The following is a 15,009-nucleotide window of genomic DNA, read 5'->3' as shown; positions in this document are numbered from 1 at the left end:
GTGTAAGCATGCATAGACTTTTTATTATTTTTTAATGCGTTGCGTAGGTGACGCACGCACGCACTGCAGGTCGTGTCAGCTGTTTTCTTTTCATTCTTTTTTTTTTTTAAGTTCTTATTGGTATGAAAATAACTTTACTTTTTATGTGTGGAAGTGCCACATAAACCTTTAGCCTTGTTTGGTTGGAGGTTAAGGAATGGAATAACTGCTTAACCCTCATATTATCCCCGAACATTCCAAAAAATGGGTGGGATAACTCCGGATTAGCTAATCTCACCTAATCCCACCAAACTCCAATCAAACACTATTTTCTATTCATAATAACCCACTATCTTTCTTATCCTACCTACTTCAATCAATCATTATCCTTCTTTATCAATCATTATCTTCTTATTCTACCTACTCCAACCAAACACTATTTTTCATTATTCTAGACTAACTCCAACCCCCAACCAAATACAAAAAAATTTTAACCCCACTTTAATTCTGAACTTAACTCTATCCCTGGAATAACTACTTTTTTCTTAACCCTGAACCAAACGGAGGCTTAAGTGTTAAAATAAAATTTGCTAAATTTTACCAATACGTGGTTTATGAAATATAACCTGCTCTCTCTCTCTCTCTCTCTAACGATCATCAGAAAACGAGGGTAGTTATCCAGATGCAAATGCTACACTAAATTTCCCAATAAATGCCAACGAACAAACACATGGCGTGCGATGATCACTTGATATAAGGCTCCGAAAGCAAGCTAACGAAAGTTTAAAAGACAGCTCTATCCCTCCTCTTCAGTTATATCATCATCATTTGATATCATCATTGTCTATAAACAAGATTAAAATAACACAAAAGATATTTTTAAATACGAAAAAGAATGTACTAGGAAAAGTAAATAAAGGAAAATGCTCATAAGCCAAACATGCAGCTGATATGTGAATATTATATTTCGACCTCTCAACTGGTAAACCATCTAGGCAGCTAATCCTAATTCTACAGAATCACCTGACAAAAGAAAGCTGTGAGAAAAATACAGGGGAAGAAAGAAGGCAAAAACTTCACGTCAAAGAGAGAATGGCTTCGCATAGACATCAAATGGTTCATTTGCAGTCAGCTGCGGCTCCTGCAAGGGAAAAATTTTGATGTTATTTCATCTGCCCGTAATTTGGTTTGTGCAGATACAAGAATAACAGACTACAAGAGACAACAGTTAAGGTAAAGCACAATATAATACTGTCGATAAGTATATTTATATGTCATGAGATCAACAGGAAGAAACACAAAATTCTACCACTTCATGAGATCAACAGGAAGTTAAAAATGAATGCAAGCATGCACCTGGACATGAATGCTTAAGGGCCTGTTAGATGCTAGAATAACTAATGGTGTATCTCCTCGATGTTTGCTCTGAGCACAAATTGTTAGTTAGGCATGAAACGAATCCAAGAGTAGAAAGGATAAAGTAATCCTCTGGATATGACTAATCATCTCGTATGTGGATGAGCTATTCTGAAAAAACATTGGCAATCTTTCGAGTCATTAAAAGCCAGCAGTTTTACTTTTATGTTTTAGTCGCCAAAGAAACAACCCCCCCATGCAACTAATATTATGACTGTATGGTCTGACTGACATCCAAACTGGCCCACCATGTTGGGTTTTGTTAGTAATCAATTACGCAACCACCTAAAAAGCTCTTAGCACAAGAAAAGGACTTCTAAACCCTGATATTAGGAAAGCGTGTTCAAGAATTTCACCTGCCCCAACCCACCACCAACACTGCCTCCCGTCAACAGCATGGTGAGGAGTGTAGAGACAGCACCTCCGCTCATCGCATCATTGCCTGTGTTTCGGATGGCTGATCTCATGGCATTTAGTATGCTCCCATATGTCATTCCATGGCCCCCTTCAATAGCTTGGATAAAGCAGAAGGTCATCGCACCTGTTGAGGTGATCTTCGAAAGGGCCTGTTCGAAATCGAGAGCAAAACCTTAGTTGAAGGAAAGATCAAGCAGTGTTGGTGAAACGAAATTAGTTGAAGGATCGAAGCACAAAAGATCAAGCAGTGTCGATTTAATGATGAGATTAAGAAACAATTTCTGCTCTCAAGGGATCTTTGTTAACTACTAGAAATTTGTCCACTCCAATCGAAATTCATTATAAGAAGACATAAACAATATCGGCCTTCATTTCTTTCTGATTGAATGTTATTTCCATGACTTATCCTTTAAACACCAGACCAAGATTTGACTATGGATGCATACTTCTAAGAAAAGAACTGTATTGCTAAAATTGCAAAAACTAATATCACTCCATTCCGCATAACAAGCACCATTTGTCCTGGCAATGCATGGTCCTCGGCATGCAGAATCAACATGATCTTATCCAGGTACAAGAGATGGCACAACGGAAGAAGCCTCACCATGGCACTAAGCTACGCTCTTAATTGGAGTAATTGAATATTAAGGAAACAGAGATTACCGAGGTATCAGCAGAGGTTTGGTCGTCATCACAGCCGCTAAATGAAATGGCTTCCCCACCACTCGTACCTTTCCAGACACCTGACCGCGGGCGGTGATCCTCCCAGGCGTACTGCCCGCTCCTGGAACAGTAAATATCCATTCATCAGCTACCATTTTAAATTTCGAACATATGTTTACAACTAGCGGCTTGGATTCGTCAAACATTTGGTATCATTGATGAACGCCCAGAAGTAAGCAACGAAACAAACATAAGCGGCATCGCTCCACTTTAAGATGGTAATAACCGACTAATATGAAGAAATGGCGACGAATGTCCGCATATTCTCTAATACATACATATACAACTGCACAGTATTGTCGTACTTTTATATTTCACTACCATGAAGGAGGTGGAAAATGGAATTTATTTTGGTCACACAATTTACCTATTCATTCTGCAGAGGAAGGGCAAATCGAGCACGGTGCCGCTGTGGCAAGCATCAATAATTGCATGAAGCCTAGCCCCACGAGGAAGCGGACGGACGATGGTGGCGTTGATCTCATCGTCTACGATCATTCCTTGCGTTTCAAAATCAAGCGGACAAAGTGTTTCATCGTATCCGTCCACTTCATCGGAATTGTAGCACCTTTGCTGCGAGCCATGGCCCGAGTAGTGAAACACCAACGAGTCTCCGGGCTGGCAACCTTGAACCAGCCAATAGAGGGCCATTCGGATATTCTGCTTGGTCGGAATCTTGAATGGATCAGTTTCTTCCTCTGCGTGATCAATCATATAATTACTCGTAAAATTGATTCGACAATTAAAAAAGACAGGATTATGGAATACGAGGAACACGATCAAGGGTGGGTCGACTAATCAAAAACCCTAAATATCCGAAAGAAACAAGAAACAGAAATTTTAAAAAGAAGGACGTCGATTCTGGGCGCGGCGCTCAAATCGTGAAACCCTACCGATCGAGAGGACTTAAACACTACCGATCAAACCCTAAACAAAAAATCCTCGACGTAGAATTCCGAAAAGAAAGAAAGAAGAAGAAGAAGAAGAAGAAGAAGAAGAAGAAGAGAAAAAAAAGGGGAAAAAAGGGGGATCGATGAACAGGGTTACCGTAAGCGAAACAGACCGGTGAGCATGATGATGGAGGAGTCGGGGAAGCGGAAGCGGTTGATGAGGAGGTAGCGCATGCACTTGGCGTCGTTGATGCAGCCCTTGAGCTCGTGGCGCGAGTAGCGGTACGAGATCCCGCAGATCACCGCCCGCTTGCGCCCGTGCGGGGACGGCGGCGGCGGAGGGCCCCACGGCGACCCCTGCGGCGGCGGCGGGAGCGGCGGAGCGGCGGAGTGCTGCGGCGGCGGGGGGGCGCCGCGGGGGTCGGCGACGTGGGTGACGGCGTGGCAGAGGGCGCAGCGGATGGAGTGGGCGCCCGGGGGGAGCTGCAGCGGGGTGCGGCACCCGGAGCAGTTCACCAGCATCAGCATCGCGGACCAACGGATCCGGCCGGCGCACGATAGCTGCGGTGTTTTTCGTACGACGGCGCACGATAGCACGGGTAGGAGCGGGGGGACGCTAGAGAGAGAGAGAGAGGAGCGGGTGGTGTTTGGTGCAAAAAATTGTGATTGGGTGCGTAGATGTACGTCAAGGTATCGTGATAGCAATAAATGTAACAGCCAGCGAAATACGGGTGAGCAAGGAAGAAAGGTCGCGTTTTATAATTTATAGGCCGCGGGGGCGAATCAGTGGGACCCACAAATAAAGAAGAGAAGGAAGGTCGCTGATTGGCTGATTGCTGATCCTGATGGGCACGAAAGCTGTACCGACCGACTCCTTCCGTCGAGGGGTTCTAACAGAGAGCAACTGGACCGTGTAAGCCAGCCCTCCTCCCAATGGGTATTCTATTCTAGAAAGAAACTTTTCTAGCTGGCTGGATTTTTTTTTTCTCCTAAAAACAAAATTTGTTTTCAGTCTTTTTAATTTTATTATTAGTTTAAATTCTAAATTTGAGAAAATACTATTTTTCATAAAATACTTTTTTTGAAAAGTAATTTTCCATGCATTCGTACATTATATAAATTGATTAGATTATCTTTTCATTAGTGGCTCTCCATACAACGCGCCACATACAATAATATCCTTCAGTATAGGCTTTGCTTTTTCTCAAACTTCCATGTAATAATAGATAGATAGATAGGAACGCTACCATTAAAGCCCCCTCTTAGGATTTCTATTTTTAGAAAGTTTAAAGAGAAAACAAGAAAAAGGAAAAGGAAAAAAAGAGTTCCTGATGATTACTAAGCATAACATGAAAGCATATCCACAAGCCAAACGCAGAGCCGCGTTGATCATGACTGTCATCTCATTTCAGAAAACTACGATATCTGAATGGAAATATCGGACTAGCACGAGGTCTCAACTCGCAATTATCACCAGTACTAGGGGAGGGGAGGGGAAAAAAAGTCCTATACATACAAGCTGCAAAGAGGCGGTTGAATCCTAGCCGCTCATCTATTTGCATACTACAATGAAACAAAGCGAAGAGAAACCTGGCGGCCTCAATCAGCTATATCTTTGATGACTGAATGTTTGCTCGAAGCAGTTCCCTTGCTCTCCGAGGTCTATAAAAGAGAGAAAAGATGATGAGAACAACAAAAGACGGGGATTCCACGAAGCTGCGCCGAGGTGCGTGCTCCTCGCCCCTGTATCTTTGTTACCTTTGCTCAGAGAAGGCACCAGTCTGCTTTCTCTAAAGTGAGTGTATTTGTATATCCAGAGTAAAGGCCTCTCAGACAACTGGGATTGGAGGAATCTCACTGCTACTATTTGGGATTCTCTTCTGAACAGCTTTGACTGCAGCTACTCGAGCTGCATTGGCCGCCTTGTTGGCTGCTGCGACAGCTTTGTTCGCCCGGTCGTCCACCCTGGGCACATTGTAAGCCCTCTCTGCGGCCCTTCGTGCTTCCTGAACATAAAGGAGTGTTAGCCCTTGGGGGATATCAAGTAAATTGTACCAGGGGCCCAAAACCTTTTTAGAATGTTTCAATCTGGTCCCCAAACTTTCGATTGTTACAATTGGACAATCTAATCCTTCCCACTAAGCTTCTTAGTTAAATTGGATAGAGATATTCGAGCAATCATGACCATATCAGAACTCCCAAAGTTGCCTTTTGTGTCAGTTACATGATGGTTTACATGGATATTATTGTCCAATTCAACATAAAGAATCTAAAAAGAAGGGTAATATTGCAACGAACGTGAAGGACAGGGAGCCAACTGTAACAGTTGAAAGGCTAGCAATTAAGGGAGAAGGTGTTTTGCTTTAGGGTCTACAAGTAAAGAAAGAAAGTTGAGCACCTGAACAGCATTAAGTACTTTAGAGTGGTTAATAGCAATTGGTGATCCAGGAACAGCATTCTGGGTGCTTAAAGTATCGAGGGCGCCGTTTTGCCAATGACCTGATTGAGTCTCTCCGTTTCTGAATGTGTACATCCCAAGGCCTTGTCTCTTGCCCTCATGCCATGATCCCTCGTAGCGGTGCCCGCTTGCAAAGTGATAAATCCCGAAACCATGCATCTTGTCTGCAAAGTATTCTCCAGCATAGGTGTCGCCATTCCTTCAGAACACAATGGGAAAATTAAAAACAGTACCAACAAAACTAACTAATCAGTTCTCGTCATTCAACTGTAGACGCAGCAAACGGGGTACGGAAACTTTCCTGAGAGGACCTCCACAAGTGAATTCCATAAAATGCCCTCAAATTATATGTAAATTTTGATTTTTCTTCACTATAGTTTGATTTGTATAGTAAATAGCTAGAATTTTATCATGTTCTACAGTCAAGTCCTGCAGCAAACATCCACTAAAGACAGTGATTGACAATTAAAACAAAAGTTAAAATGGCACGCTGGCTAGCTAATATTGGAACGGCATGCCATGATAATGCTTGATGATAGAAAGATGTCAAGTTGCATCCTAATAAGCAAACTTCAAGATTATGGCCTAATTTCAACAGCAAATCAGCATTTTTTTTCACTTTACTTTTAAAATTGTTCAGCATAAGGAAATATTGGGATAACATGGCATCATAATTTGCCCATGTAGGATGGTTTCGTAATAAACAATTTTTAAAATAACAAAAGGGCATAGAAGTAACGAACAATTTCATGTAGCACAGCAACCATAAGAGCAGGTACCGGCAGTTTCGGCATTAACAGGTACAACAATAATCAAATCTGTTACCGTCCGAACATAAAAGCAACAACGAGAATGGAATGTTAATGGCATAAAAACACAAGGATTCACAAAGATACAAATAGCAAGGCCACTGAAGAATTTGGTTCACCTAATTCAGAAAAGGAAGGAATACGAAGAACAAATAAGAGAATTCAACAGAGCCCAGTGAGTAGTAATCTATACCTGAAATGGTAGAGCCCGAGGCCGTGCTTGACCCCCCGCTTGAACTCCCCGAGGTATCGGCTGCCGTCCTCGCAGGTGTGCACCCCGAACCCGTAGCTCTGCCCGTTGGACCACTCACCGGCGTACACATCGCCCGTGTAGAACCGATACACGCCGTAGCCATGGCGGAGCCCCTGCCGATACTGGCCCCTGTATCGGCTCCCTTTAGCCCAAGTCTCCACCCCGAACCCATCGTACTTGTCCTCCACCCAATCCCCCTCATACCTCCCGCTCATGTAGTAGCAGTAGACGCCGCTTCCCGAGCACCTGCCGCGGTGGAACTCGCCCTCGTAGACGTCGCCGTTGCTGTAGACCTGGACCCAGGAGCCGGAAGCGGGACGGCGATCGAGCTTGGGCTTGTCGCCGATGGACCAGAGGACGCGGGCGGGCGCGGGGCGGCGGCGGCGGCCGGGGATGGAGTAGCGGGGGAGGAGGGCGGAGGAGCGGGAGAGGAGGAGGCGGAGGGAGGTGCAGGGGAGGGGCTTCAAGGAGAGGTAGAGCAGGACGAGGAGGAGCACGGAGGAGAAGGCGGCGGCGGAGAGGAAGTCGAGGAGGAAGGAGCGGGCGGAGGAGGACGAGGACGAGGACGACGACGACGACGAGGGGTTGAGGAGGAGGTAGAGGAAGGGAAAGGAGAGGAGGAGGAAGAGGCGGAGGCGGAGGTGGAGGCGGCGGAGGAAGCGGCGGAGGGCGAGGCGGGTGGCGGGGCCGGAAGCGATGCGGCGGCGATCGCGGCGGCGGCGGCGCGCGGAGGGGAGGCGCGGCGGCGTAGGTGGTGGTGGCGGCTGCGGCGGCGGCGGCGGTCATGAGAGGGCGCTTGTGCGGGGTGGAGAGAGGAGCATGGTGATGGGGATGGGGATTAGCGTTAGGGTTAGGGTTAGGGTTGGGGAAATGATGGAAGGGGAAGAAGGGAGGCGAAGGAGCGGAGGGGGCGGGATCGGAAGAGAGAGCGAAGGTGCTATCTTTTCCGATGAGAGAGTCGGAGCGCTTCTGATGCATCTAAATCAAGAATTTCGCGCTGCTTCTGCGCCTGCTTCATCAACCGAAGCGAGAGAGGGGGCCTCCACTGGGCTTATCTCTTTCTCCCCACATTCAAATCCTAGAAAACTCTCTCTCTCTCTCTCTCTCTCTCTCGCTCTCTATAAACCTATGATTTTTTATTATTTTTCCTTTTTTTAATTAAAATCGTTTTCTTTGGGCCCACGAATGACTAGGCTTGTTCGCTTATTTATTGGTTAAAAAATGTATGGATAGTCCCTGTAGCTGTACCCATTTGCGTCAGATCTTAGAACTTCTTATCGAAATTCCTCAAAATTACAAATCCATTCCTAACCCAAGAAATATTTTTTTTTGAAATAATCATTAAGTTCTTGTGGAAAATGATTTTCTCCTTTATTAATGTATTTGAAACAAGGGGAAGAATATCTTTTTATAGGACAGAGTATGAGATGTTGGTTTGCGACTCTCGAAAATGATCCATAATTCGACAACCTGTGAGTTTTTTGTTCTAAGATCTAACTTTTTAACACTTTTTTTCTCTCAGTTTAATTAAAATAAGCAGCATCAGACTTTTATTAGGGACTACTTTGTAATCAGACTAATTCTTTTATTAGGATAGTTGGATGAGAGAAAGAAATGTCAACAAAGCTCTTTTTTTTTTTTTTCTTTTTTTTTTTGATAAAAGGAGAGAGGTCTTGCTGGTTTTGTGGGAGTTGGAAGAGGGAACTGGTCATGGGTTTATTTTAGGAGAGTGATTGAGAACCCTTCGATTACTAGTTTATTCCATTTTATTATTTACTATTCTTTGAAATCTGCATCTTTATTTACAAATTATGAAGATGCTTACGAAGACTAAGCCAACAATTAAGACAAATTTTTCACTGGGTAGGAAGCCGTAACAATTTCTATATTTGCAAATATTTCACTCCGAAGTATGAAAAAATGTGTTTCCTAATGATGTCAATGACCATCTACGACTCTAGAAAATATTTTACTTTGCCTCTTTTCTTAGCAATCCGCCAATCCCAAACCACTTTCATCAACATGACCAAAAATAATTAGGATAAGATATAAGAGAATAAGTACTAAGGGGATTCCTCATTAATCGACTGTTTATGTTCGAGTGGTAACGCCGTATCTGTTGGCTATCGAAATTGAATGAATCTAGTGGCACATTTTCTACTGGCTTGTTTCTTTCTTAATTAAATTGGCATCGCCCATTTGCTTTTATATTAACAATAAAAAATAGTAATAATAATAGAGAGTGCATAGCTGTTTAGCCAAGCATAGAAGGCATAATTTCAAGAAGGATGAGAATCCCACATCATCAGCCAAAAGCAGGGTGAGACATCCGCGTCATCAGCTAGAATCGACAGTCGACAAAACGAGGAAAAAACTGAAAAAGAAAACTAAGCTCGATCCGCAAAGGCAACGAACATTGAAAACTGGGCACGAAAACATGTCAGAAGAAATGTTCCATGGATATTATCTTGATGAATGAGCACCATAACAATCGTATTCATCCATAACAATATTACCCATTCATCAAGACAATACACGTGGAATATCTCGCCACCTAAGATCACAATTATTATACATAAACTGGTGAGTCGTCCGTGAGTTTTTGCCGGCAGCATAACAGCATCTTAATTGAGAACGAAGATCGCAAGGTTGAGGAGCCCATGAAATCTTCGATAAAATGAATATAACAAAAAAAAGGGGGGGGGGAGGGGGGAAATAGCTACTAGTACAAGTTAATAAATAGCAACGATAAGTTACACTTACTCATCGGGTACAACAAGATCAAGTGAAACAGCAGCTTCGTCATAAGAAGTTAAGCCCATTACAAACATTTCACCAAGTTAAAGGATGATGAGAAGGGAGCAATAATCTTCTCGCGTCTTTGCTACACCTCGCAAGCTACGGTCTTCCTTCTCATGGCTTATGGATTTTGAAGCCGAATACTCTGGGAATATACCGCTGTGAAGGCTTCTGTGGTTTGAGGTGCCCGTACGTCATCAGGAACAGGTGTGGAAATGTTGTTCCAAAATAAGCTCCGTCGACATCTATGGTGAGTCAAGAGAATGAACTAGGAGATATTACGACAGAATGAAAGGCAGGTACCATGTAGCGCTACAATCCAAAGAAGGCAGAGAGTGTGCTCTTTAACTACAAATAAACAGATTATGGGGAGCTTTAACAACTATGCCATGGTTAAATATGACATAATTGAATGAACTCTTTAGTTCCAAAAGGAAATGATCTGACTTCAAGCTTCTGCTTTTGCTCCCTCTATAGCAAGGTGTAAAAGAGACTTTTACTGAAAAAAGCTATTAGTGCTTCTTCAAACAGCCGTATGGTCAAATAGCACTTTCCTAGACGCTTCAAAGGGGCCATCCAGAAAACATGAATATTTTCCTGAGAGAGTAGGGTGAAAAGAAGGTATATATGCATATGCTAGTCGTAGTTGGAAGCCGAGGAAATAGATAGCAGCCAATTTCACATTTAATTTGGTGGCTTGAGGAAAGAGAATGATAAAATGTTCACCAGAATGAGACTAAATGCATACAAAATATGAATGAATTAGCATCAAAGTACTAGCAAGAACTCAATCAAGAATGAAAGGATACTGCCTTGGTACTTGGATCTTGGATAATATATGTCTTCACATTTGGGACAGTATATTTTTACAGTACTTGATCGAGGAATATCTGACTGCCCAACTGGGAGACATGGTTGGCCGCAGCAGTAAACTCGAGGGCATCGCCCAAAATCATAGTTCTTAAACTTATCAAGCTGCGAAAGAAAAAAAAAATTTAGATAGTTGTAACCAACCAAATCTGATAGACCATGAAAATGCAACCATGAGACTCTTAGGATTAATAGTGTAGTACCATTGCAGCCATCCCTTTACTAGTTAAAATGTAGCGAACATGAATCAAACCATATAGCATCTCTGCAGCTGACTCCACCAACTCATTTTGCTCTTCTGTAAACATATCACCTGCACGTTCACATAACCAAGTGCCATCAATATAAATTGGTCCACTACCCATCTCGCCAGGCTTTTGCCTTTTGGTACCACTTTTCCGCTCCGAGAAGCATTGGAGCTTTTTGCTGTGGCGGGAAGCTGAAGTTCAGCTTCTGCCCCCAGTGCAAAAGGTCTAATTTGAAGCCTCTGTTTCCACCAGGACGCTGTTAGGGAATTGTACCCAAAAAAGCTGCCGTGCCCCGGTGAATGGCTATACTTAAACAGCACTTGTGTTCATAGGAGATCCAGCTGATCAAACAGGCCCTTAGACCAGTTGGTGAACTAGATTTTAACAGCAAAAATGAAGAAAACCAAAACAAGATCACGAAAAAAAAAAAGCAAAAAAGAAAATAAGGGAAAGCAAAACATGATGCATAAATGCTCACGAGATGAAAGGCATGGAATTACATCAAGGTTCAGAGAAGAAATAAAAAGCCGAACGGAAAAACGTAGCATATTTCAAAGTATATTGCACATGCTATTTTACATTAGTAGAAATATATACCTATATTAGTACTTAACCGTGTACTGAAAATAAGAACCATAAATGAAGTTGGCAAACTTACTTAACAAGACTTCAAGGCTTTACCAACCGTACCTAGCGCAGTTGGCTAAGAGCTTGATGGTTGGTACTTAAGGTCTCAAGTTCGAAACCTAGTTGCTTTATATTTCTAATTGAGTTGATTTCTAAAAAATGAACGAAGTGGTAGCTTGATACCTTTCTCTCTCTCAAAAAAAAAAAGAGATTTCAAGGTTTTCAAAATTCCAAGGGACCGCCACTAACATCAATACAGGACACCAACAATATAAAAACTAGTAGAACAAAAGTTATGGTTCAAACTATTGACCTATGTAAGCAACTGACCTTATAAGCATTACGTGGCAAAGGCATGCATCTAGAAACCAATATGGCCTTGTGGCAGTAGATTGACCATCAAAATTACTTGCATACTAGGCATGAAAGGAAGATTCAAGAGAGAAAAGAGAGACTGAGTGTAGACTTGGAGGAAAAAACTACGACACTTTTATGGGAAAATAATGTGTCTATATATGTGATTGGTTTTGACAAAATAAAAGAACACAAAATACACATAAAACCAAGGCTCAGATGGGTAGAGTCATCAAAACTACAACTAGTATGAATAAGCAAATTAATTCTTGATCATGAAAGTTTCGTAGCATCAGCAACGAAGAAAATTTTGAAGACAAATAAATGGATCTGATGCAAAAAATCATCAAGAAGTAAACAACTTTGATTGGCTTTAATATGTGATGTCTACATAAGAGGCTTAGTTATACATTAAAGATGCTTAGAAGTTGTTTGCAACTCTTAAAAAGAGACCCAATATAGTCAACGGCCTTACCAAACAAAAAAAATAGCATAAATGTGCAGCCATTCGAAGAAAAAAAAGAGAGTTCTCAATTAAGCCATGCAAGCCAAGGCAATTAAACCTTCACAGAGAAAGAATGTGAATGATTGATTTCAAAATAAAAATCCATGATGTCTCCAAAAAGCATTTTAAAAAGAAAATGCAATTAGAATATGATATTTTGGATATGCAACAATATCACAAAATGAATGCAAACATATATATATTCAACAACACATAGACTCAAGAACTACTTATTGAAAACTAGTTATACGAATCAAAATTATCAATGTCTTTTGCTTCATATTTTCATATGGCTAATAAGCTAGCATCTTCTTAAATAATAAAATCAAGCTTACCATGAGAAGATTCAACATCCAAGATAAGATCAAGAGCATAATCATAATAAGGAACTTGACTGCTTAGCCCACAAAGGTTGAAATCATCTTGTATGTACTCATCATCAACTTCACAGAAGAATTCATTCCCTCTTAAGTTACAGAACCATGATATCCACGATGTGTCTTCTCCATCATCATAAGCACTAAGATCTGATTCTTCACTGTCAGATTCAGATTCATCTGTTTAAAACATTGAGAGGCAAGGTTACACTACTGTAGATCCAGGATAAATTATTCAGAGCTAGGCTAGAATACTCCTAGAAGTAAACGTGGTCATTTACTTACATGTTGTTTTCGACAGTAGGGCATCGATCAATTCAGTTGAACAAGATCTAGACTATTTGAACTTCTTAGAAACCAAATTTCACAATATTACGATATAATTTGCCTGGTGATCATGTGGGTTCAAATTCATCTTATAATAGCCATTAAAATCTGTCAATTTTTAAGCCACTTGAATGCTATGTAGATTACGAAATTTAATACCTAGAGGGTTCAAATACCCTAGATCATGTTTAACAGTGCTAAACGTCAATTCAAATGCCCCAATTTCGGCAACAGCTTGGAAGTAAACGACCCTATTTACTTCTAGAAGTATTCTAGCCTAGCTCTATTTTTCAATCAAATGATAAGAAGAAGTAAACACACAAATTACTGAATAAGCACCTGAAAAAACTGTTATAAATGACACCAACAAGTATTTAGAAAAGAAAATTTGCCTGTAAATCATGCATAGTATCAACATGTGCATCTATAAGTGCATACATAACGAATAGCAACCAGGCTGATCTAGAGCTAGCAACCGTATAAATCTAAAGAATGGATAAAGTTTACCAACAATATTAACTATTCAATACCTTCACCTGCCATGGAACTAACCGCCTAGATTATTAAATTGTAGCACTACTTGTTACCCAAGGTAGGGTTTCTACTTGGGTGTATAACAATTCAACGATGGCATGTCATAGCAGAATTAGCTGTCTCATTCATATTAGGTCTCATATTGAGCATCTGAAAGTTTTCTAAACATTTAAAACATAAATTGTGCAACAAACAATCATGTGCAAAAACAATCATCGCACCAAATCTGCATCTCCAATCACCAATTCTTGGACAAAAAAGAGATCCCACGTCAGAGAATCGTCCAATACCTTCTCACAATCATCTAAATCACGAGGGAAATATCAAAGAAACAGAGAAAGAGCAAGCGGTCAATCGAAACCCTAACCTTCGGAGCACTTGTCCTTGGAGAGGGAGGAGGAGCGCGGGTCCCGGGGGTCCGGGTGCTTCCCCGCCGACGACGAGGGCACGACGAACCGATCCTTCTCCTTCCCATTCAACCCACGGGAAGCGGAAGAAGACGAGGGCTTCTCGAAGTTCTTGTCCATGGCGTCGTTGATCCTCTTCCGATCCAACGATCCGATCTCCGCCTTCGCCCCAGCGACTCCTCGATCTTTATACATCTCCCCCTCCTCTTCGATCTCCCTCACCAAGCCATGAAAGGAGCCCAAATTTCTCGGTTTCGAACACGGAAGATCGATTTGAGGACTACGAGAGAAGAGCACAGAGGGGGAGAAACTAGGTTTAGTCCCCTGAATCGTAGAAATTAGGTTTAGGGTTAGGGTTTCGTGGGGAAGAAGATCGGGGAGATGGGAGGAACCCTCCGCGCTAGGGTTGGGGGGTTCTCGGTGAATCCGAAGAGCAGGAGAGAGGAAAGAAAGGGGAGGTGGAGAAGAGGAACGAGGAGCTATTTGTAATTACGAGAAACGTTGAGGTTCAATTCAAAGATATGGCCTCAAATTCGATCAGATCTTTTTTTTTTATCAGGTAGTTCGGGTCGGGTGGGTTTCTTGGGTTGGTTCACCGTTAATCTGTTACCCGTGTCCGGATGGTCTGTTATTGGGCCCCACTCCGCCTGTAATGATAAATGGGCCGGACCATGTGACCCCTTGGTTGATTGTGGATTCGTTAATGGATCTAAAAGTACATGTTCTCTTCTTCTTCTTCTTCTTCTTTTCTGAGACTCTGAAAATCCGTAAAGGTTCCGAATTCAAACTCATGATTAATAGTACTGCAATGAGAGTACCGAACAACTGCTCTAGCAACTGATGGATCCTTGGAAACATGTTGCCAAAATATTTGTGCTTTAATGCGTAGGCCCATTTGAGAGTGTTTGTGCGCGAGTGTGTTTTTCTCAAATCACCATGTTCTTTTTTATTAAGATTTAAGCGCCATATTTACTATCTTTCCTAAGTTTAGTTTTGAAGGTTTTATATTATTTCTT

The 15,009-nt window shown here is 42.0% G+C and overlaps 2 protein-coding genes and 1 pseudogene across 2 annotated transcripts; all 3 read right to left on the bottom strand.

The window, feature by feature from the left end:
* On the bottom strand, window positions 762-4,163 carry LOC109708142 (metacaspase-1). Its single transcript, XM_020229761.1, has 5 exons — window positions 3,599-4,163; window positions 2,903-3,233; window positions 2,476-2,596; window positions 1,752-1,961; window positions 762-1,120 (listed from the first exon to the last, which is right to left on the bottom strand). The coding sequence occupies exons 1-5, from the start codon at window positions 3,951-3,953 to the stop codon at window positions 1,061-1,063; spliced, it is 1,077 nt and encodes a 358-aa protein (XP_020085350.1). The 5' UTR covers window positions 3,954-4,163; the 3' UTR covers window positions 762-1,060.
* LOC109708186 lies at window positions 4,739-8,058 on the bottom strand (annotated as a pseudogene).
* On the bottom strand, window positions 9,370-14,507 carry LOC109707884 (casein kinase II subunit beta-1-like). The gene is made up of 5 exons (XM_020229409.1): window positions 13,954-14,507; window positions 12,684-12,905; window positions 10,818-10,927; window positions 10,554-10,719; window positions 9,370-9,989 (listed from the first exon to the last, which is right to left on the bottom strand). Exons 1-5 carry the CDS (start codon window positions 14,186-14,188, stop codon window positions 9,859-9,861), a joined length of 864 nt encoding a protein of 287 aa, XP_020084998.1. The 5' UTR covers window positions 14,189-14,507; the 3' UTR covers window positions 9,370-9,858.

Source organism: Ananas comosus, linkage group 3 (genome assembly GCF_001540865.1).
Source record: "Ananas comosus cultivar F153 linkage group 3, ASM154086v1, whole genome shotgun sequence".
NCBI classification, from domain to species: Eukaryota; Viridiplantae; Streptophyta; class Magnoliopsida; order Poales; family Bromeliaceae; genus Ananas; species Ananas comosus.
This window is presented reverse-complemented; position numbering and strand designations above follow the sequence as displayed.

Bases quoted from the DNA above. Each gene is read 5' to 3' on its own strand.
- LOC109708142 (XM_020229761.1), bottom strand. From the start codon at position 3,953: ATGCTGATGCTGGTGAACTGCTCCGGGTGCCGCACCCCGCTGCAGCTC. The intron at 3,234-3,598 runs GTCTGTTTCGCT...TTGATCACGCAG, and splicing joins CTCCATCATCATGCTCACCG to AGGAAGAAACTGATCCATTC. The intron at 1,962-2,475 runs GTAATCTCTGTT...GATTTCGAACAG, and splicing joins AAACCTCTGCTGATACCTCG to GCCCTTTCGAAGATCACCTC.
- LOC109707884 (XM_020229409.1), bottom strand. From the start codon at position 14,188: ATGTATAAAGATCGAGGAGTCGCTGGGGCGAAGGCGGAGATCGGATCG. The intron at 10,928-12,683 runs GTAAGCTTGATT...GTGAACGTGCAG, and splicing joins GGATGTTGAATCTTCTCATG to GTGATATGTTTACAGAAGAG. The intron at 10,720-10,817 runs GTACTACACTAT...TTTCTTTCGCAG, and splicing joins GTAAAGGGATGGCTGCAATG to CTTGATAAGTTTAAGAACTA.